Source organism: Rhinolophus ferrumequinum, chromosome 11, assembly GCF_004115265.2.
Source record: "Rhinolophus ferrumequinum isolate MPI-CBG mRhiFer1 chromosome 11, mRhiFer1_v1.p, whole genome shotgun sequence".
Taxonomy (NCBI): Eukaryota; Metazoa; Chordata; class Mammalia; order Chiroptera; family Rhinolophidae; genus Rhinolophus; species Rhinolophus ferrumequinum.
Genome location: NC_046294.1, coordinates 5,239,393 through 5,260,826, shown reverse-complemented (window position 1 = coordinate 5,260,826; position 21,434 = coordinate 5,239,393). Strand labels below are relative to the sequence as shown.

Genomic DNA, 21,434 nt, shown 5'->3' with positions numbered 1-21,434 from the left:
AGTGTTAAGTGTTGTAAATGCTTTTAAGAGACCATTGCATTTCTACTATTTTGAGCATTTTATAATGAAAATTTTTTTAACATTTATTTAAGTGTGTTTTTCCAGGAACCATCAGCTCCAAGTCAAGTAGTTGTTTCAATCTAGTTGTGGAGGGTGCAGCTCACAGTGGCCAATGTGGGGATTGAACCGGCAACCTTGTTGTTAAGAGCACCGCGCTCTAACCAACTGAGCTAACTGGTCGCCCCTAATAAAAATTTTTTAATGAAGGATGTGACTATGATATGTGTACTGCAGTTGTCATTTAATTACTACTATTTATGTGTATGAATAATTCTAGATTTGTTTCCAGAATTTTCTAATAATTCTCATCCATTTTTCTAATAATTGTTTCTAATATTTTTTCTAATTATCCCACCCATTGCACAGTTCTTGATCTCTTTTTCAGTATACTTAGAAGAAGTATCATAATTTATTCTTCTTTATTAGATATTTGCATGTTTCTTCTTTATCATATTATGAGATTTTGAGTTTGGACCTTTCTTTTTTCTTTCTTTAGTATGTACCTAGTACATGGCTCTGTATTCTCTGAGCCATCAATAAGAACTTGCTGATTTCTGACTATTCTTCTTCTCATTCTCCTGCACTTCTCCATTTTCTGGGAGACTCTTTCTAACTTTGGTTTTAGGGACACTATATTAAATATAGTGATTCAGTATAGGAAAATGGTCAATACTAAACCTTTGGAACCAGATTAGGTAACCTTGGGAAAGTTGTTTAACCTCTTTGAGACTCACTTTTTTTCATCCAGAAAATGTGGGTTATATATTATACCTTAAAGGGTTTTTGTGAGGGATAAATGAGGTAATATAAGTAAGATACTTTGGCACCATTCCTAGAATAGAGAAAGCCCTCATTGGATGGTAAACCTTATTATATTTGTAGGGAGGTCTCAGGGTGTACTGGAAAGAGCATGGACAGGTGGTTTTAGGGTCAAATTCTGGCTCTGTCACTGAACAGCTTAGTGACCTGAGGCAAGTTGCTTAACTTTTATGAGCTTTGTTGTTGTTGTTTAATCTACAAAGAGAGGATAATAATACCTCCCTCCAGTATTATTGTTAAGTAATGTATATATAGCACCTACACAATGCTTTCTACACAGTAGGCATTCAGCAAGTGGTGTCTATTATTGTTATCGTATACAACATATACTTTCAGATTATTATTTGATCCTTAAAACAGTTCTGTGAAGTAGAAAGGGAAAGTTTTATCCATCTTTTGCAGATTAGGAAATAAGGTCCAGAGCAGTTAAGTGCTTTTTTTTCATGGTTATGTAAGTATATTTTATAGAGCCAATACTAGAACAGAGGTCTTCTGGCTTTTGAGCTTTTTACTTTACAGTTTTCCTTAAAATTAAATGTTTGGAAGAATGAATTGACATTCAAAAATAGGTTCCTTTTAGTGTCTGTTTTTTTTTTTGTTTTTTTTTTTTTCTAGTTTCAGGTGTACAAAACAATGTAATAGTTAGACATTTCACCCCTCACAAAGTGATAACCCTCTCCCCCAATCTATTGCCCCTCTGACATTGTATGTATCTGTTACAATTCCATTGACTCTATTGCCTATGCTGTATTCCATATCCTGTGACTATATATATATTAAATTATAGTTGACGTATAGTATTATTGAGCTTCAAGAGTACAGTGCAAAAAAAAAGAGTACAGTGCAGTGGTCAGACATCTATACTGTCCATGAAGTGGTCTCCCTAATAAGACATGTACCCATTTAATACCCTGCAAAATAAAATCTTTACAACATTATTGTTGTATTCCCCAAACTGTCTCTCATATCCCCATGGCAATATTATAGTTACCAATTTGTGCTTTCTAATCCACTCCCCTTCTTCCTCATCCCCACCCCCCTTCCATTTAGCAACCATCAGGTTTTTATTTTGTTTTGTTTATTTAATTGGAGAAGGGGAACAGAATTTATTGGGGAACAGTGTGTACTTCCAGGGCTTTTTCCAAGTCAAGTTGTCCTTTCAATCTTAGTTGTGGAGGGTGCCGTTCAGCTTCAAGTTGTTGTCCTTTCAGTCTTAGTTGTGGAGGGCGCAGCTCAGCTCCAGGTCCAGTTGCCGTTGCTAGTTGCAGGGGACGCAGCCCACCATCCCTTGCGGGAGTCGAACTGGCAACCTTGTGGTTGAGAGCCCACTGGCCCATGTGGGAATTGAACCGGCAGCCTTCGGCGTTAGGAGCACGGAGCTCCAACCGCCTGATCCACTGGGCGGGCTGCAACCATCAGTTTTTCCTCTATATCTCTGAGACTATTTCTGTTTACTTTGCTCATTTATTCGGTTCTTTAGATTCCACATATGACTCCACTCATATTCTTAATACAGATTGATTCACATTAGGATGGTAGAGTTCAGATAGTTACTCTTCTCACCCCCAGTCTTAATTACTCTTAAATTTGTTCCAAAAGGTGGTTTTTAGATTGTAGGTTTTACTCTGATCATTGTCCATCTGTCTCCATAAGTTCCATGAAATAGGTACTTTAACCTGATAACTGGTGGCTATTAGATTCCCTTTTTTGTCCAATTCTCAGACCCAGAGATGTTCCCCCCTTAGATGTCAGAAAAGCTTTCTGAGGTGTAGTTACTTTTATAGGGAGAAATACCATAATTTAATTAATTTGTGCTCTTGGGTTTGTGTATGTGTGGTGGATGTTTTGTTGTGTTGTTACAGGTTGATGAAAAGCCCAGAACTTTGATGACAGATAGTCTGATTATAAAGAATTTTTTACGAAAAATAGTCATGGTGCACCCTAAGGTAAGCTGTTGTTTTGCATAATAATGATTCTCTTGTTTAAGTCACATGTTTTCAAGAGAACTCTACTCTAAAAACATGGAAGGATGTGGTTGGTTCTCTTTCTTTTAATGACCATAATTACAACTTTTATTGAATTGATTTGGTTTCTATGTCCCTAAGGCAGTCTTGATGTTGGTCATGTGACATAATTGAGAGCCCTTGGATAAAGAGAGAGCTTTCTTTTAGGTTATTATTTTCACTTCTTTACTGTTTTATTGTATCACTTTGGGTACTTCTTTTCCCTCCTCTGTATTTCATTTTTTTTTATTAAACCTGGATAATAAACCTTGCTGATTATCTTCTTCATTTCTAAAGTGACAATAAAAGCAAATAAGGACTTTTGATAAAGTACTTTGAACTTTGGAGAGCAAAAATTTTTTTATTATCTGTAGTTAGATATGTCTATAAATATGCACACAGTTAAGTATGCTGTATAACTTCTCCTTTTTTTCACTTGTTAGCTTCCTAGTTTTTCTATTGTCAGTAGGGTTCAATGCTTATTATTTGCCAATCGCTATTCTAGGTGCTCTCCACACTCTTAGCCAACCCTTATAACATCCCTCATGAAGTGGGTTTTATCATCATCATCATCGCCCCCATTTTTATAGCTGAGGAACCGATGGTACTGAGGTTAAAGAACTCACAGAGCCAGCATTTGAACACAGGCTGGCTCTAGAGTCCCTTATTAACCATTATGTTATATAGAAAGAAATATAGGTTGAAGGTAGGAAAAAATTACAACAGTGAAGTAAATTGGGGGGAGAACATAAAATTCAGATGGCGGCAGGGGGAGAAAACAGCATGGAATGTTCCATGTATGAAAACAATGGAAAGAATAGAGAGAAAATTGATAGTTTCTTTAAGAAGGGAGAGAAGCGATAACATTGGGAGAACAGCAGAGGACAAAAGGGTAGGATTTCCTGATAATTTATGACTACTTGGAATTGTAGTGTAGAATTCAGTATATTTACGATGGAAAATTTGAACACAGACAAATGTTAATTATGTTTAGGGATAGTGCAAGTGAAGAAAAGATGATATAAAAAGATGATTTAGGAATCGAGTATGGAAGTTTTTAATCTATCCTGGTTCATGTTAAACTCACATGCCATTTATTTTGCAGATTAGATTTAATTTCAGTGTAGAGGTGAATGGAATCCTGTCTACGGAAATCTTTGAGTAAGTCTTCAAATCCATGGCTTAAATTTATACCACGGCTCTACAGCTTTTCTCAGTCATTGTTGTCCTATTTCCAGTAGGTTCACAGTTTGATTTATTGACCCAAAGTCACTTTGAAACTAATATTCTGAGGCCCCCACATTTTCTTATTCTATATTATCTTTTAATAAGTAAATAGATTCATCTAAACCTTTCGTGTTGTTCCCTGTCATTAGAGTAGGTGAACTTAAAAATTGCCATTTCCCCGTGGTTAATTGGTTACTGAATTCCAGTAATCTCTGGAGGTGATAGTAGTCACATACAAAAATTTGTATCAGGCAGAAACTGGTTTTAGAATATTTGAGATATGGCTTAGCTTTTCTTTACTTTGCAGGGCAGAGAATGAACCCACTTTGAACCTGTCGAATGGAATTGCTCTTGTCATAAACTCTCAGCATTATGTGAGGTGAAGGGGTAAAGCGTTGTTGTCACTCTCCATGTTTTACTCTCCTCTTATGAGTATGAATGTGGGTAGAAATTGAAAATGGTCTCACCTGTCATTTCTTAGTGCCAAATGTCAGATTCTCTGTAAAAAAAGTGAAAGTAAAACTTTTAAGCTCTTTGTATTGAAAACTATTATTATTCCTGGCTCCTTGAATATATTCTGATTGACCTGAGGACATGTTACTTGTCCTCTCCATTCCTTATTTCCTTCTGCAGATGAAAAAAAAATGTACCCTGCTAATTCCAATCCCACTTAGACATGAAAAGAGAGGATTGAATTTAAAAGGTTAATTGAACTCTTGGACAGAGAGATATTATGACTACAAAGGAATTCTTGGTGTATTATGGTTTATGCATCAGCATTTTGCATAGGTTTGGAAATCATCTCTCTCCCTATCTCCACCTTCTTTAGACTAAAAAAAAAGGAGAAAAAAAATCCATGGAGGAGGTAATATATAATATGAGATAGACAGAACCCTCTGCCTTGCCTTCCTGTGCTATCCGACTACCACCGAATTCAAAGTGAACATTAATTAGAGCAAGAAAAAAACGTAGCTTATGTTTAAGTCCAACTAATTTATTCTTTATTCAGTAGTTTTTGCCTTCATTTATACGCTCTGAATCAGCACTGGTAGTCATAGGATTTTAAGGCTTGAAGAGACTGCCCAGGGTTTTTAAGTCTGTTTTCTTATTCTTGCTCAAAATTCACCTGAGATTAGAATATTTTTTATTCTTTAATATGTGCAGGAAACAAAAACCCCATCCCATATCTTTCTTTAGTAATCTTCTAGTCGCATACATCCCTTGCAGGTGGACACCTCGTTACCATAGATTTACTGAAAGAGTTTAAGCTTCTGAGCCAGTGTTTGTGGACACATGACTCTGGGTGACCTGATTAGTTTAGAGAGAGAGGAAAAGGTCCGTTAGTGGTAGCAAAAGCAAGAGCCATGATACTATTCCTCAAATGCCAATTTGTCTACTCTTTCTATTGCTTTTGATTCCCTGAGTGGGACACAAGTTACTTATTCCAACAAAACTGATATGACAGGTGATATGGTTATGCATATGCTAGAGGTTATAAAAGAAATTTTGAATGCCCTTTTAAATATAGTTTCTTAAGAAGAAAAAAGCTAAATTTATCTTACCTGTTTTTTGACAGTAGACCAAAATTTGGTACAACTGGATTACTCTGCATCAGAATCCACCCTGTGCTGGGACAGCCAGTAGTGCTTTTCATCCCTGATGACGTGGCTGGCATGGGCTTGTTGGGAGAGCTGATACTGACCCCAGCTGCTGCCCTGTGTCCCTGTCCGAGGGCCTTTTCCAACCACCTGAGTAGGATTTCTTCAGTTTCCATATCCTTTTGATGACAGAAACCATACCGTTGTCTTTGAATTTTTATATCCTGATTTTAGAAAAACCTTTAGAGTAGAGAGAGAAAATGGGGCAGAAACAACATTTGAAGAGTTAGTGACTAAAGCAATTAAAACAGATTTAAAAGCTCAACAATCAAGCAGGGTAAATAAAAAGATATCTATCCCTGTAAAAGATCAAAGACAAAGAGAAAAATCTTAAAACCAACCAGGGAAAGACACATTATCTTCAAAAGAGAAATAAATTGACAGCTAACTTCATAGCGATAGAAAGTAGTAGAATAATAGTGTTAATGCCTTGAAATAAAATAATCATCGACTAGATTCCATACCCCGTAAAAATGTCCCTCAAAGTAAATGGTAATGAACATACATGGTAATGGTAGTGAATGTCATAATCCATACAGTAAGATGGATTAATTCAACTGACTTTATAACAGTGTTTTGACTTACATTCTTGATGGGATATACTCTAAGGATGAAATGAATTGCAAAGAACTCTTAAAATTCATTTAGTAGTCCTGATTCTTAGTATTAATATTAGTATTATATCAAAATTATTGTATGAATACTTATTATGAAACAAACAAGTAATTATGGTAACATTGTTAGGAATAAAAAATTTCAACATAAGATAGAAGATACATATATGAGTATAAATTCAAAGAAATGAAAAAAATTGAGAAAGACTCTTAAAGTGAAATTGAAAATACCAGTGTTAATCACCAGTTTTTCTGACTTTTAAAATTATGTATTTCTTTAGCTCTGTCTGCTGAAAAAACCTAGAAGCAAAGAGCACTCGTAGTACCTAAAATATGTTCTCTAAATACCATTGCTCACTAAAAAAGAGGATTGACTAATTCTAGACCTAAAGTAGAAATGTACAAGACAAACAGGGTATCTTGTTGGGCCAAAAAGCCAAGAAGCTATCAAAGGCCAATGAGATATGTCAAAAGGATTTAGAAACTTTTACTTCCAGCCATGGCGAATAGCAGGGACTGGATTTAACCTTCCAGGTTGAACAACTGAAAAAATGGTTGAGTTGAGGAGGCAAAGTTCCGAGTTCAGAGAGGTCTAGGCAGGTCAGATTTATGGAAACGAGTACTTAAGAGGTGAGAAATGCACAGACACAGAGCTTCAGACAGAGGAGAACCCCTGGAGTGTGCCCAGAGCTGGAAATAGTTTCTGTTTTGACCAGGAAGGGAAGGTGGAAAACCTCATATTTCACAAGGCATCGAGGCATCAGGTGGAATCCTAAAGAAGGGTTTGCCCAGGTAGTAAAGAAAAGTTAACTCTAGCTTACAGGCTTTTCTGATCCCACCTAACAAAGCTTAAAAGTAAGACCCACAAGGCTCAGACTGCTTCCAAGTAACTCTGTAGTGACCCAGAAAAATAATTCAAGTATATTTATTTATTACACCCAATAAGGTAAACGTCACAATGCTGGGCATCCAATAAAAAATTACTTGGCATGCAAAAAAGCAGGAAAATAGGACCCATAATGAAGAAGGAGAAATCAATCAATAAAAACCTACCCAGAAATGACACAGATGATAGAATTAGTAAATAAGGACATTAAAACAGGTATAACTTTATTCCATATGTTCAAGAAGAGAGAGGAAGATTGAACATACTAAGTAAAGACATGGAAGATACAAAAAAGGCACAAATTTAACTTCCAGAGATAAAAATGACTACAGTTTTTAGGACAGAAATACAATGGATAAGATTTACACATTGCAGAAGAAGAGATTAGTGAATTTGAAAACATAGCAGTAGAAGCTACCTAAAATGAAACAGAAAAAAGACTTAAAAAAAAAATGAACAGAGCATCAGTGAACTGTGGAATAACTTGAAGTGGCCTAATTCAGGGTTGTGTAAATTGGGGTCCTAAAGGGAAGGAAGGCAGATAAAATATTTGAGGAAATAATGTCCCCAAATTTTCCAAATTTGATAAAAAGCTATAAACCTGCACGTCCAAGAAGATTAACAAAATTTAAGCACATGATGAAAATTATACCAAGACACATCATAATCAAATTGCTTAAAGCCAGTGATAAAGAATAAAATCTTAAAAACAGTTGGAGATGAAAAAGATAAATTTACATATAGAGGAATAAAGAAAAGAATTACAGCAGATTTCTCATTGGAAACAGTGTAAGCTAGAAGAAAGTGGAGCAACATCTTTAAAGTAATGAAAGAAAAAACAAAAACAAAAACTGTTAACCTAGAATTCTATTCCCAGAGAAAATATTTTTCAAAAATAAAGGCAAAATAAAGATTTTTCAGACATACAAAAGACAAAAAACTTCATCACCAGCACACCTGTGTTATAAGACATGTTAAAGGGAATCCTTTAGGCATAAGGAAAATGATACCAGATGGAATTCTGGATCTGTACAAGTAAAGAAGAGCACTAGAAGTGGTGCTTCTAGAAATAGTTATTTGGGTAGATGTGAAAGATTTTTGCCCAATTTAAAGAATCTTAAAATATAATTGACTATTTTAGGCAAAAGCAACAACAGTGTGTAAGGCTTATAACATATGTGGAAATAAAATGCGTAACAATAACATAATGGCCAGGAGGGGAGAAATGGAAGTATATTGTTGAAAGGTTCTCATACCGTATGTGTGTGAACTGTTGTAATATCACTTGAAGGTAGACTGTGATAAGTTAAAGTTGTATATTATAAAGCCTAAAGCAATCCCTAAGTTAATACAATAAATAGTTATAACTAATGAGCAAAGAGGGGGATAAATAGAATTATTAAAAGAAAAAAACCCAATCCAAAAAAATAGAAAAGAGGAAAAAGAAAACAGAATACTAGGAACAAATGGAAAACAAATAACAAGATGGTAGATTTAAACCCAACCATAGCAGTGTTCATATTAAATGTAAACAGTTAAATAACCCAATTAAAAGACAATCACACATTTTGACTCTTCAGATATTCTTATTCTGAGTTTGCAGCATCTCATAGCTCCTTTGGCTCTAAACGATGAATGTGTTGGCTTTAGCTCATGTCCTTGGATGTGTGATGGAGACTTCATTTATGGGCACTGCCAACCTTTGTTCTGTTGTGACTTACCATAATGCCCCAGTGCCTACGGTAAGAATTTTAATCTTCACACTTAATGCCTTGTATGTACTCTATTTTTAAAAAGATGAAAAAAAGAAATATAAAGGAAGAAATATATTCTGGTCTCTTTAGCCTTCATTCAGGGGACAAAAAAAGGTTAGGCAGTGATTCTTAACTGGGTAATTTGCCTTTAGATGACAACGTCTCTGGCAACATCTGGAGACATTTTTGATTGTCATTAATGGAGGGGAGGGGTTCACTACTGGCACTTAGTAGGTGGAGGCCGGGGATTCTGCTGAACATCCTACAATGCACAGGACAGCCCCCCTCCCCAAACACACACACAAACACACATACACACACCCCAAATAATCATCTGGCTTAAAGTGTCAATAGTGCCGAGATTGAGAAACCTTGGGTCAGAGGGAAGATGAGAGTGGGAATGGGGAGTCAAGAGAAGGAAACAATTTCAGGGGCCTGCTCTTTGTCTTGCTTAGAGAATAGGGTTAGAGAAGGTGAGAAAGTTTCCTTCTCAATCTGAATAACTCAAATACTTACTGGAAAATATTCCTCTGTATATACTTCTAGCATATGTCACGTTGTATTACAGTTTACTGGTTTTTATATGAGTCTCCTATATGATAAATATAACATGAAGGTAGGTATTAAATCAGGATAGTCATCTTTGTATCCCCAGAACTTAGTAGTGTTTAGCCTGGGGTGCCACTAAAATCTATGATTGAATGAGTAGGATGAATAAAGAATGAATTGTCCCAGAACTAGACCTGTAGCTCACTCTCATTAAGCCCAGAATAAATTTCTGAGGATTCTAGTGGATCTGTCTCTGGTACCTGACATCTGTCTTCAATGTGCAAAAGATTTAACACATAATCGCCTAGTACACTAGTTTATTTCACTAACCAGATTAGTGTTGTTTGTTTTATGCAAATGAGTACTTAGTCATAAAAAGTCCTAAAATTTGGCGGTTTTCTTTAGCACCTATACATATTTCTGTATGGACCTTCAGGTCTGCCTCTGATATTGCCAAGCCAGGAGCAGCCAACCACTACTGTCTTCAAAGATACCTCTTATTTCATAGACTGGAAGAAATACCATTTGTGTGTGGTGCCCAATTTGGATCTCAATTTGGATAGAGGTATATTTCCCTCTCTTTGCACAGGAATAAAGAAAACTGGAGAATATTAGAGAAATGCAAGGAAATACAAATAACAGGTGTATATAAAAAGAGGACCCAGTGACCTGATGATTTAGATTGGAGGTTGCAGGTGGGAGTCTGGCCAGATTTGAGAGTCCAGTTGGAGTGAGGCAAACAGGTGTCAAGAGGCAAAGCCCCATCAGAGCCTAACCGTTTTTTGCATTACAAGTTGATGCTAGTTCTCTCACTTCCTCTTTTGTCTCCTATATTCCTGGTCCTCTTGAAGTAATCAGTGGGCCTTCATCTTCTAGGGACTTCAGAGGGTTTCTGTTGTAGCTTAATCTGTCACCTCAGGGGTTTTAGAAAGGTTAGTAAGGGAGCAATTACATCTTTGAACTGTTGTGGAAGAGAAATATTTCCTACTGAAATGAGAAAATCCACAAAAGATTACTTAGAAAAAACTTAAACACCACATAAATACAAGGCAAGAGTATAAACTATATGGTAATAAGCCTAGGAAACTGGCTGGAATATTCATGTAGTGTCTCACCACATTAGCTTTGGGTAAGTCATGCTGAAAGTTGGACACTTAAAAACTGGACTAACAAATAAAGCTGGGAAATAGGATATGCAACCATGCGCTGATATCTAGGAGGTTTACACTCTTGAGTTGGACTGTTGTTAGCTAGAATTCTTTGAAATTTAGAAGGTAGTCTGGTCGATTGGATCCTGAGGAAGATGACCAGTAGGGAAGAGGTATTCTAGAGTTGTGAAGCATGAGAAGATTGAAACCTCCTGGGATGGGGCAGTGTCTCTGGGGGAATGATAGAATCTTTATCTAGGAAGCAAGCCTTGGGATACGGCTCTTCTCTTAACTAGGTAGTTATTCCAGAATGAAAGGAGGTTGTCTGTGGACAGGGTCTCTGGAGATAAATGGTTTTGTGAAGAAAACCATGTTTGGTCTTAACAGGATGTCATACCATCAGGATTTTTTTAATCTCTAGGACTCTCCTTATTTCCTTTTCTTGTTCATTTTTATTTTCATGCTTTGTTGGTTTCCTTCACATTTTTGCCAATTTCTGATGCCTGAACTTTCTCAGTTAACTTTTGGAATGAATAATGTATAAAATTTCCCCTCATCTCACCCCCTCATTACTCTAAAGGACAGAATCAGGATCCACATGGAGACACTTTTCTATATGGATCTGGATGGAATTCAGGACTATCCTGATTGTATTCTAAAGGATCAAGGTGCTAGAAAATGATCATAGGGCATCAGGTTACTTGGGAATACAAATATCATACAGTATTGTGGTTAAAAGCACAGACTTGGAGTCTAAAACAATTACACCATTTACTCTCACGTTGGGCAACATATTTAACCTGTCTGTGCCTCTTTCTTTATCCGTAAAAGGGCAGAAGACTAGGTCCTACGCCACAGTGTTGTGAAGTCTAACTGTTAAGATAGTACATGAGAAGAATTTAATACGGTACATGGCATGAAGAAAACATTCAATATAACTTAGCTGTTACCATTATCACTCCTCAGGTTTGACTGACCTCTGCTTCTTCCTAGCAATACCTACCTTCGAAAGTTGTACAGGAATGCATGAATTGATTGTACAATGCTTCTCAGTAAATGCTGAGGAGCGCTGTTTGGTTTGCATTTTGCACACCTAGTTGTTATTTTGATGCTCTTCCTGTGAATCACTATTATTGGCTTCCATCCTGTGGATAGAGAAACAGATTCAGGAGGAGAAGGGAGTGTTCGAATTTAGGTCTATTTCAGATCCTTCTTTGTTGAGGTAGGTTCTTTATTCAGTTAGCGTTTTGAGAGCTTTACTTATCTTAGAATCCTATGCAATATCTTGTCCTCTAGATTTGGTGCTTCCAGATGTGAGTTATCAGGTGGAATCCGGTGAGGGGGATCAGTCTCTACATATGGACCCTCAGGGACAAACTCTGCTGCTTATTCTCTTTGTGGATTTCCACAGTGGATTTCCAGTCCAGCAAATGGAGCTCTGGGGTAGGTATAGGAGAATGGGGCCGCCAACTCTGGTGTGCTTAACTGTTAAGAGAATAAAGAAAGGGTGTCTTTATATGGTGCACGTATCTGAATTAGATACATTTTTGTAGAATAATGAATTTCTATTAGAAAAACCTTGCTTAAATAAATTGAATTATATGCTCTATGGAAAAGATCTGTATGTTGAAGCATCACTTAAATGATATTTTCAGATTCAATTGACCACAAATCAGCAGACACTTCCTATAACGCTCCCTACACAGTACATTACCTTAGACAGGTGGTTCTCAACCTTCGCTGCACAATATATTAATATTACATGGGGAGCTTCTAAAAAATGCCCAAACCTCACCCTCAGAGATTCTGATTTCCTTGAACTGAAGTGAGGCTCAGGTATCACAATCTTTTTAAAGCTTCTCAGGCTTGAGAACTCTTCACTGCCCTCTGCTTTTCTAAGTGGAATCAAGAAATGTTATTAGCCTTTCTTGACCTCGATGCAACATCTTAAATACAACATGAGGAGGTGTGGGAGTGTATTGGTATGCATGGTTTTATGTGATTGCCATACAACCTCTGAAAGGGAGAAACTACCCTTGCTCAGGCATACAAGGGAAGCCTTTGGTGCTTATCCAACAGGGGGGTAATAACCTGACATCACAAAGGTTCCTTCTGTTAGAGGCGAAGCAGTGACTTCACTGTTTTGTGGTCCGTGAAATACGTGCAACAGAATCACCTGGAATATTTGAAAATGCAGCTTTTGGGGCCAAGGGTTAACTCATTCTTTTGCTACAATGTAAACAACCTGGCAGGGCTCAACAATCTGCATTTTTCACAAGGTTCTCAGGTGATTCTTAAATATAGAAAAGTTTGAAAACCACTGAGTATGAGTTGACTTATGCATTTTAATCCAGTAAACCCTGGGAAATAAATTTAAGTGTTTCTCAATGCCCTTCTAAACTGCGAGGGCAGCAGCAAGAAGTAGAGCTTATAAACTTCTGGGAAAAGCTTCCTGGCCTCCTTTTTGGTGCTTCTCGTATGTTTCTGTGTTCTCCATTCTCGGTGGGCCGGTGATTTTTCTTGGGACTCTACTCTCAGGCTTTCCAGTGCTGTTTGATGTGGTCCTGCTCCCACTGAGTCATAAGAGAAAAATGAGCTCACAACCCCAGCTCAGAAGAGCTCACGTTGGCTGGTGCCAACTATTTGTTGAACAATCCATTGTCAGCTGTGGGATCCTTCCTGCTGCCTGCTTTCCATGCCACCCGTTTCCCCAACATGTATATATTCTTCAGGAGAGAAGCACGGTTTTCCTGGGCTCTGGCTGGCAACTCCGTTGAGGAGTTGGTGTTCTCTGGTGCCCCACTCTTCCATTCATTAAGGCCCTGGAATGGGAACAGAGAAGAGACCCAAACTAATGAGGCTTCCACCAAGGAAGTCTACGGTGAGGATGCCTAAGGTTATTTCCCAGTCTGTGCTCACATGGTAGAGGCTGAGGAGAGAAGCAGCTTCGTACTTCAGGGTAGAATCAAGAGACCTGGGTTTAATTTCAGTTTTGCTACCAAATTCCTCAGTGATTTTTGGGAAGTCGCATAAATCATGATCCTCCCTTTCGTGCATTTAACATGAGGCAGTTAGACTAGGTGATATCAAAGGCCCTCCCAAGTCTAAAGGGTCTAAAGACCCTTTTAAGACTTAAGATCTGCTGCCCTCTGGCATGGTTCCACCACCCCCCACCCCCAGATCTGCTAAAGGAAACACCATATTCAGTCTTCCCATGGATGACGTAAACTCTGGTACTATGTTCTGAATCCTATTGAGCATACAACTTAAGAACTCAGATTCCGCAGAAACCAGTATTATTTATCATTCTTGTACTGTGATAGTTTAAACACCTCTGTTTAGTGTGACTCTAAAGACATGCAGCATCTCAGATAGTTGTACAGTATTGGATTAAATAGAAGTACATCACTGCATTAATAAATATAGTATCTTTTAAAAATTTCTTACACATCTGGTGGTTTAGGACTAGCCTTTGAAGAAGATGCACTGTCGAGGGTAGGTATAGATATATAGATATAGATACGGTAATTTTATCTTCTTTCTCCCCTCTTCTTTCTTATATCCTTGAAAGCTTTCTCTAGAGCTCCTTTTAGGAAACAGATTGTACAGAATTATCGTCTGTTTCCACATGTCTTTAAAAAATCACTCAATTGGCCTTCCTCCAACCTGGTCTTGATAACTTTTTTATGATTAACTCGTTCTTTTGCCACAACGTTAAAGGCATCTAGTGCTATCCACAGTTTAAGGAACAAACTTGTAGCTTTTTAATTAAACACCTGCTTTTAAAAGCGTTCTGATTTCTCGAGCCTATTCTTAGGACCAAACTATAGAAAATAGTAATCCAGATGATATTATAGCAATAGTGATGTTTTCCCTTTGAATATTCCAATGTACATTTCAAAACTCTTCATATATATTATCCCGGTTTGCACAACACACCTGTGAGAGCAGGTGATATAAAGTCATTTCTGTACTGAAGTGAGAAAAGTTATGTGACTTGGGCACTAGTTGGTGGTAGAATTGATCCTAGAATCCATGTTTTCCTGACTCTCGTTCCAGACCCCTTTTGAGCAGACCACATATTACCTTCCGTTCCAGGAAAGCATCATGGTGTCTCATGGTAGAAATGTTCTTCTGCCTTGATTTTTAGTGCAGCCCTGAGAAAAGCCAGCCAGTCTTAGGCTGCTTCACCACGGTACCTTTGAACCCTATCCAGTGGCGAGTAGAAAAACACCGAAAAAAGAAAGATTAATTAGGGAGCTTTTCTCCATGTGTTCTGTAGACTGAATTTGTTTTCCTGTGTTACATCAGGGTCATCAGTGCTAGTCTATTGTTTGATGTCGTATTTTGCCCATCGCTCTCACATGTTAGCTTTTCTGAATGATGCTGAGCAGTGGTGCCTATGGTTACTTTATCAAAGAGAGGCCCCCATTTAGAAAGTCCTTATGCCAACAGTTCTCAGCGTCGTCTTTGTGAGTTTCAACTTCTCCCCTGCCACAGCGTATCTGACAGGACTGACACACTGGCAGTAACAGTAGCACCACAGCAATGGTGCCCAGATAGGAATGGAGTAGGGTGAGACGCACTCTCCAGGAGGCGTTACCAGTAGTCATCGTTTATAGTATGGGGTATGGATTTCTTTTTCTGATATAAATTAAGCAGAACTCATCATTTGTTGCTTCAAAAACAATGCCATTCTTCACTTTAATTTTCCTGAGCTTTCATTTGTAAGTGGGAATTGGGTGGGTTTGTAAGTTGCTGGGGATTTTTTTTTGTCTATAAAAGTAACTATTTGTGGATGGGCAGAAGTGCAGTCTTGAAGCAGTCATGCTCACTCAGGGCTACCAACATTCTTTCTCCCCTTAGGAGTCCACACGTTGCTCACGACTCATCTCAGTGCCATCCTCAGGGAGAGCCATGGCGTGGTCCAAGATTCCATCCAGGCTGCCGTGGACCAGGCCTTGGAGCAGCATCACCAGGCTGCCATGGTAACAAGAAAGTCCCCATTTTCTTTCTCCTACTCTAGGAAAAAGCTAGAATATATGGCAGACAGGGCCTGAGACCCCTTCCTTCCGTAATGCCTCTTCCTCTCCTCTTTTGTCACCTGGGCTGGTCTCATGCACTGCATCTAGCCTAGGAACTCAAGCTTTAACTTAGATGGGTCACTGTAACCATCTTGCTTAGTTTTACCTCCTCGTAGATGAGTTTGAGTAAATGGAGACAAAATAACAGAGAAAAATGGCTCATAATGCGCCTCTTCTTGATCTATACATCTCCCTTTCCCACACAGACTTCTGGAGCTACCGCTTCACTAACTCTTACATTCTTCCCCCCATTCCCTAACCCTTACAACACCACTTTCTCTTCTTACCTTACTTTCCCAATTCCTTCATCTTGTGTAGTTTTAGGAACACATTTCTTACTTGATATGGCCCCCTTTTCAGGGGAGAAGACAACCACATTAAGAGACCAAAGCTTAAAGCTTTTTGTTTTTAAATAGTAAGTGTGTGTTTTATGGCCCAATGTCTCATCGCTTGTCTTTTCTGAATGTGTCTATGTCAATAAGTCATCCCTATGAAAGAACATTTTTTACTTATTTCAGTCCCTAAGTGTCCTTTACATATCATGATCTCCGTAACTATTGTTGATGGAGGAGGAAGAATTGTTGAAATCCTGCTCTGACTGAAATCTTTGGTCCCTTTGGGATGCTCTGAACCAGCAGCTTGGGATTATTATAAACTGCTGCCTGCCCTCTCCTGTTGTGTTCCGTAGGCTCGTCAGAAACTGCAGGCCTCACTGTCAGTGGCTGTGAATTCCATCATGAGTGTCGTGACGGGCAGCACCAGCAGCAGCTTCCGAAAGACCTGCCTCCAGGCCCTTCAAGTTAGTCGGATGCTTTCAAGCGCCAGGGTTTTAATGACATTAAACGAATGACATTACTGTCTATCTTAGTAATATGTATAGTGCTTTTAGAAACATCATTTCATTTGATCCCACTGTGATCCTACATAGTAGCAGGCCTGTGGTAAGTGTTTTAAGAAATATCTGTTGAGTGCATAGTGGTGTGTGTACTATTTTATAAATGAGAAAACAAGTTATTTAATATTTCTGCTTCCTTTAGGTCACACAGCTAGTTATGAGCCCAGCTCGGATTAAATCAGTGATTCCAAGTTCCTTGTTTAAGAATGTTCTATTACCTCATGGTGACAGAATACACTGGAAATAACTGAGCAGCCATAAGTATTACATGTATTTGGCAGTATGGAACGATGTGACAAGTTTTGGAATCAGAGGCCTGAGTTCAAGTCTTGACTTATTTACCTATTAGCTGTGTGACTTGAGGCCTTTACTTAACCTCTCTGAGCTTCATCTATAAATTGGAAAAAATGGTAATACCTCAGAAAGGTATTATGAGGGTGAGGGCTAAACATCAAAATGCATACATAGCACAAGGTAGATTCACAATAAATGTTAGTTTCTTTCCTTCATTTTAGGAAAGTGTGCTGACCAGTTAGTGTTATCAGTAGGTTAACACATTACTTCCATATCTGTGGTTTCATTTATTTTGTACTTTTTTTCTTGAAAAGATAGCATGATATACACAAAATTTAAAATAATAACTCATAAACTTTATCACTTTAAAATTTTTGCATATTATCTCATATATTGTATTATATAGTTGTAACCAAAGTATTCTATATTCATATATAATTTGACATTTCCCCACTTCAACAGTCTTAGAATTTGTTTTGGTTATCCAATATTCCACTGTGTTGGTTTAATCTAATTTAATAAGCCATTCCCCTAATGATAGACATTTAAGTTGTTCACATTCTTTTTGCCAATATAAATAGTGTGTCAGTTAATACCTTTTACTTTCTGAATTCCTTCATCCTGTGTACTTTTGGTAACACATTTCTTGCTTCATATGGCCCCCTTTTCAGGGAAAAAACAACCACACTAAGAGACCAAAGCTTAAAGCTTTTGGTTTTTAAATAGTAAGTTTTATGGCCCAATGTCTTATTGCTTGTAACTTCAGATGTCTTGCTTCTTTTGAACTATTTCCTAGAATAAATTTCTGTAAATGGAACTACTGGGTCAAAGAGTATAACACCTTTATAATCTAGTGCATCTTATCGTAGCTTCAACTTTCTGGGTCATGTGGGTCACACAGGGTAGGAAGAAGAGCACTCACTGTATTGGCATCCAGTGGGCATCCCTAACTTGCATACTAACTAGCTGTGAGAACTTGGGTTGGTCACTTCTTTATGAATTTCAGTTTTCTCATCTGCGAAATGAGTATGTTGTATTAGGTGATTGTTCTGGTCCCCTTTAACTCTAAAATCCTATAATTCTATACGAAAGAGTAGAGGCTGTTAACCATTGCTTATGGATGGAAAAACTGTATTATTTTGTTCCTTTCCTCCCTAAGGCTTATCTGAGGAAAAGTTTTCATGTCAGCCTTAGTTGTTCAGTGGAACTTCTGCTGTCTTGGAACTTGCTTTAGAGGAGAGAAGTTTACATAACCCTTTCACAAACAGATGGATCTCTGGGATATTTATCTCCTATCGAGATAGTAGAACAAAGACCTTGTCTAAAAGATCTTGCTTAGGTAACAGAAATTGGAAGAAATATAGGCGTCACAACTACCTGTCTTACGCCAAGTATCTCAGGCCTTCTTTCTACTTATTCTGTGTCTACAGGAGCCTACAAAACTTCTAACATGATGTGAGCAATATCAGAGGTTTGCCTTCTTATTTGTCTCATCCTCTTCCCATATAAACTTCCTGTGGATACTTTTCCTTTGGTTGTCAGTATTGGAACTCAGCACATTCTGTCTTTGGCCCATTTTAGGCAGCTGACACACAGGAACTGGGGGCCAAACTGCACAAATCATTTCATGAGATCACCCAACACCGGTTTCTTCACCACTGTTCATGTGAAGTGAAGCAGGTAAGTGTAATAATCAGTACTTTGGTGGAAATGTTCCATATTGATGTATGAGAACCCTGAATACAGGATGGTGCTTTAGATTGCACAGTCTGAGGTTAGCCTTTCAGCAAGGAAGTTTGAGGTTTAGAAAAACGTCATAGAATGTAGTATTACATAGAGGTTAAGAGCATCGTCAGATGTTGCTGGGATTCCATTTCTGCCACTAACTAGTTGTGCGGTATAATTATGGAAGCTATTTAACTTTTCTAAGCCTTAGTTTCTTTATCAGTAAAATATTCTGATGCATACCTAAAAGGATTGTTTTGAATTTTGAATAAAATAATGTATGTATGTAAAGTGCTAAGCACATAGCTACTCAAATAATGGTGATGATATGATGGAATTTTTATGTTTCGTTTGGCCTAATCAAATACATACTTTAATGTAGTCACATTTTGGATGCTGCAGATACAGAGTTGCACTGGGGTCTCTACCCTCAAGGAGATCAAATAGCTCCATCTGGTTTTGAGACAGTCCCCTCTAAAGAGATGATAGAATTAGTAGACAAAGACATTAAAACCGTTGTTATTATAACTGTATTCCATATGTTAGGAAGATAGAGGAAAGATCGAAGATATTAAGTAGAGATGTGGGAGATATGAAAAAGACCCCAAACAAACTTTGAAGATGAAAACTATGATATCTCTGAGGTGAAAACTACACTGAACAGTATTAATAGCACATTATAGACACTTAAGGCGAAATGCACAGCAATAGAAACTATCTAAAATGAAACAGAGATTTTAAACACACACACATACACACACACACACACACACACACACACACACACACACCAAAATAATAGAGCATCAAGCATCTGGGAGTTATGGGACAACCTCAAGTAGCCTAATATACATGTAATTGGAGAATCTGAAGAAGTGGAAGCAGAAAATATATTTGAAGAAGTAATGGGTGAAAAATTTTCAAATTTGATGAAATCTATAAACCCTACAGATCCAAGAATCTTAAACCCAAGCCCAAGAAACATAAAGAAAAACTACACCAAGGCACATCATAATTAAATTAATTAAAGCCAGTGGTAAAGAGAAAATCTTAAAAGCAAAAAAAGAAAATAAAACTTGTTATGTGCAAGGAAACAAAGATAAGGATTACAGCAAATTTCTCACCAGACACAGTATAAAGCTAGAAGAAAATGGAGGAACATCTTTTATAGCACTGAAAAAACCTGTCAACCTAGAATTTTTTACCCAACAAATATCTTTAAAAACAAAGATGAGATAAAGACTTTCGTACAAGAGGTGAAAGAATTTATTATCAACAGACAAGAAATATAAAGGAAGTCCTTCAAGCAGAAGAAAAGTGATACCAGATGGAAACCTGGATCTATACAAAGGAATGAAAAGTACTGAAAATGTTAATTACATGGGTAAATATAAAACGTTTTCTATTTAAATTTCTTTAAAACAAAAACTTTTTCAAGCAAAAATAGTAATAATGTGAGGTTTATAACTTATGTAAAAGTAAAGTGTATGACAAGAATAACTCAAAGTCCAGGAAAGAAATGGAAATATACTGTTGTAAGGACTTATACTATGTATGGTGTGGTGTAATATTACTTGAAGATAGACTGATAAGTTAAATGTGAAAGGAATTATCAAAATAACATGACAAGGCATTATAGTTAATAAGCCAAGAAAGAAGATAAAATGAAATCATAAAATATATTCAACCCTCAAGAGAATGAGAAAACAAGCCATAGAATGGGTGTAAATATTTACAAAACACACATCCAATTAAAGGACTGTTATCCAGAATATACAAAGAACTCTTAAAGCTCAATAATTAAAACTTAGGCCAAAGACCTTAACAGTTACCTTACCAAAGAAGACATACACATGGCAAATAAGCACATGAAAAAATGCTCCACATTATATGTCATCAGGGAGAGCAAAATAAAACAACAAGCTATCACTACACACCTAGTAGAACGGCCAAAATCCAGAGCACTAACACTACCAAATGACGCTAAGGATGTGGAACAACAGGAACTTATTCATTGCTGGTGGGAATGCAAAATTGCATAACTACTTTGGAAGACAGTGTGGCAGTTTCTTACAAAACTAAACATACTCTTACCATGTGACCCAACAATCATGCTCCTTGCTATTTACCCAAAGGCGTTAAAACTTAGATCTACACAAAAACCTGCACATGGATGTTTATAGCAGTTTTCTCCATATTGCCAAAACTTGGAAGCAACCAAGATGTCCTTCAGTAGATGAGTGGATAAATAAACTGTGGTACGTCAGATGGTGGAAAATTATTCAGCACTGAAAAGAAATGAGCTATCAAACCACGAAGAGACATGGAGGAAACTTAAATAAATATTACTAAATAAAAGAAGCCAATTTGAAAAGGCTACATACTGTATGATTCCAAGTATATGACATTCTGGAAAATGCAAAACTATGGAGACAGTAAAAAAATCAGTGGTTACCAAGGAGTAAAGGGGGAAGGAGGAATGAATTGGAGGAGCACAGAGAACTTTGAGGGCAGTGAAAGTACTCTGTATGTTACTGTGATGGTGGGTATGTGTCATTATGCATCTGTCCAAACCCATAAAATGTACAACAGCAAGAGTGAACCCTAATGTAAACTGTGGACTTGCGATGATAATGATGTGTCAGAGTAGTTTCATAAGTTGTAACAAATGTACCCCTCTGGTGCGGGACATTGATAATAGGAGAGGCTATGCATGTG

The 21,434-nt window shown here is 37.4% G+C and overlaps 1 protein-coding gene across 2 annotated transcripts in view; it reads left to right on the top strand.

The window, feature by feature from the left end:
• The window catches only part of C11H11orf80 (chromosome 11 C11orf80 homolog), a 54,474-nt gene that overhangs the window by 23,829 nt on the left and 9,211 nt on the right, over positions 1-21,434 (top strand). Inside the window, exons 4-12 of one of the 2 annotated variants that reach the window (XM_033121733.1) lie at positions 2,742-2,825; positions 3,988-4,043; positions 4,417-4,488; positions 5,686-5,881; positions 9,985-10,135; positions 12,015-12,161; positions 15,585-15,706; positions 16,491-16,601; positions 18,573-18,671. In XM_033121733.1, the coding sequence (XP_032977624.1) occupies positions 2,742-2,825; positions 3,988-4,043; positions 4,417-4,488; positions 5,686-5,881; positions 9,985-10,135; positions 12,015-12,161; positions 15,585-15,706; positions 16,491-16,601; positions 18,573-18,671 (1,038 nt within the window). The remainder of the gene's footprint in view (positions 1-2,741; positions 2,826-3,987; positions 4,044-4,416; positions 4,489-5,685; positions 5,882-9,984; positions 10,136-12,014; positions 12,162-15,584; positions 15,707-16,490; positions 16,602-18,572; positions 18,672-21,434) is intronic. The other variant, XM_033121734.1, reaches the window with a different exon arrangement.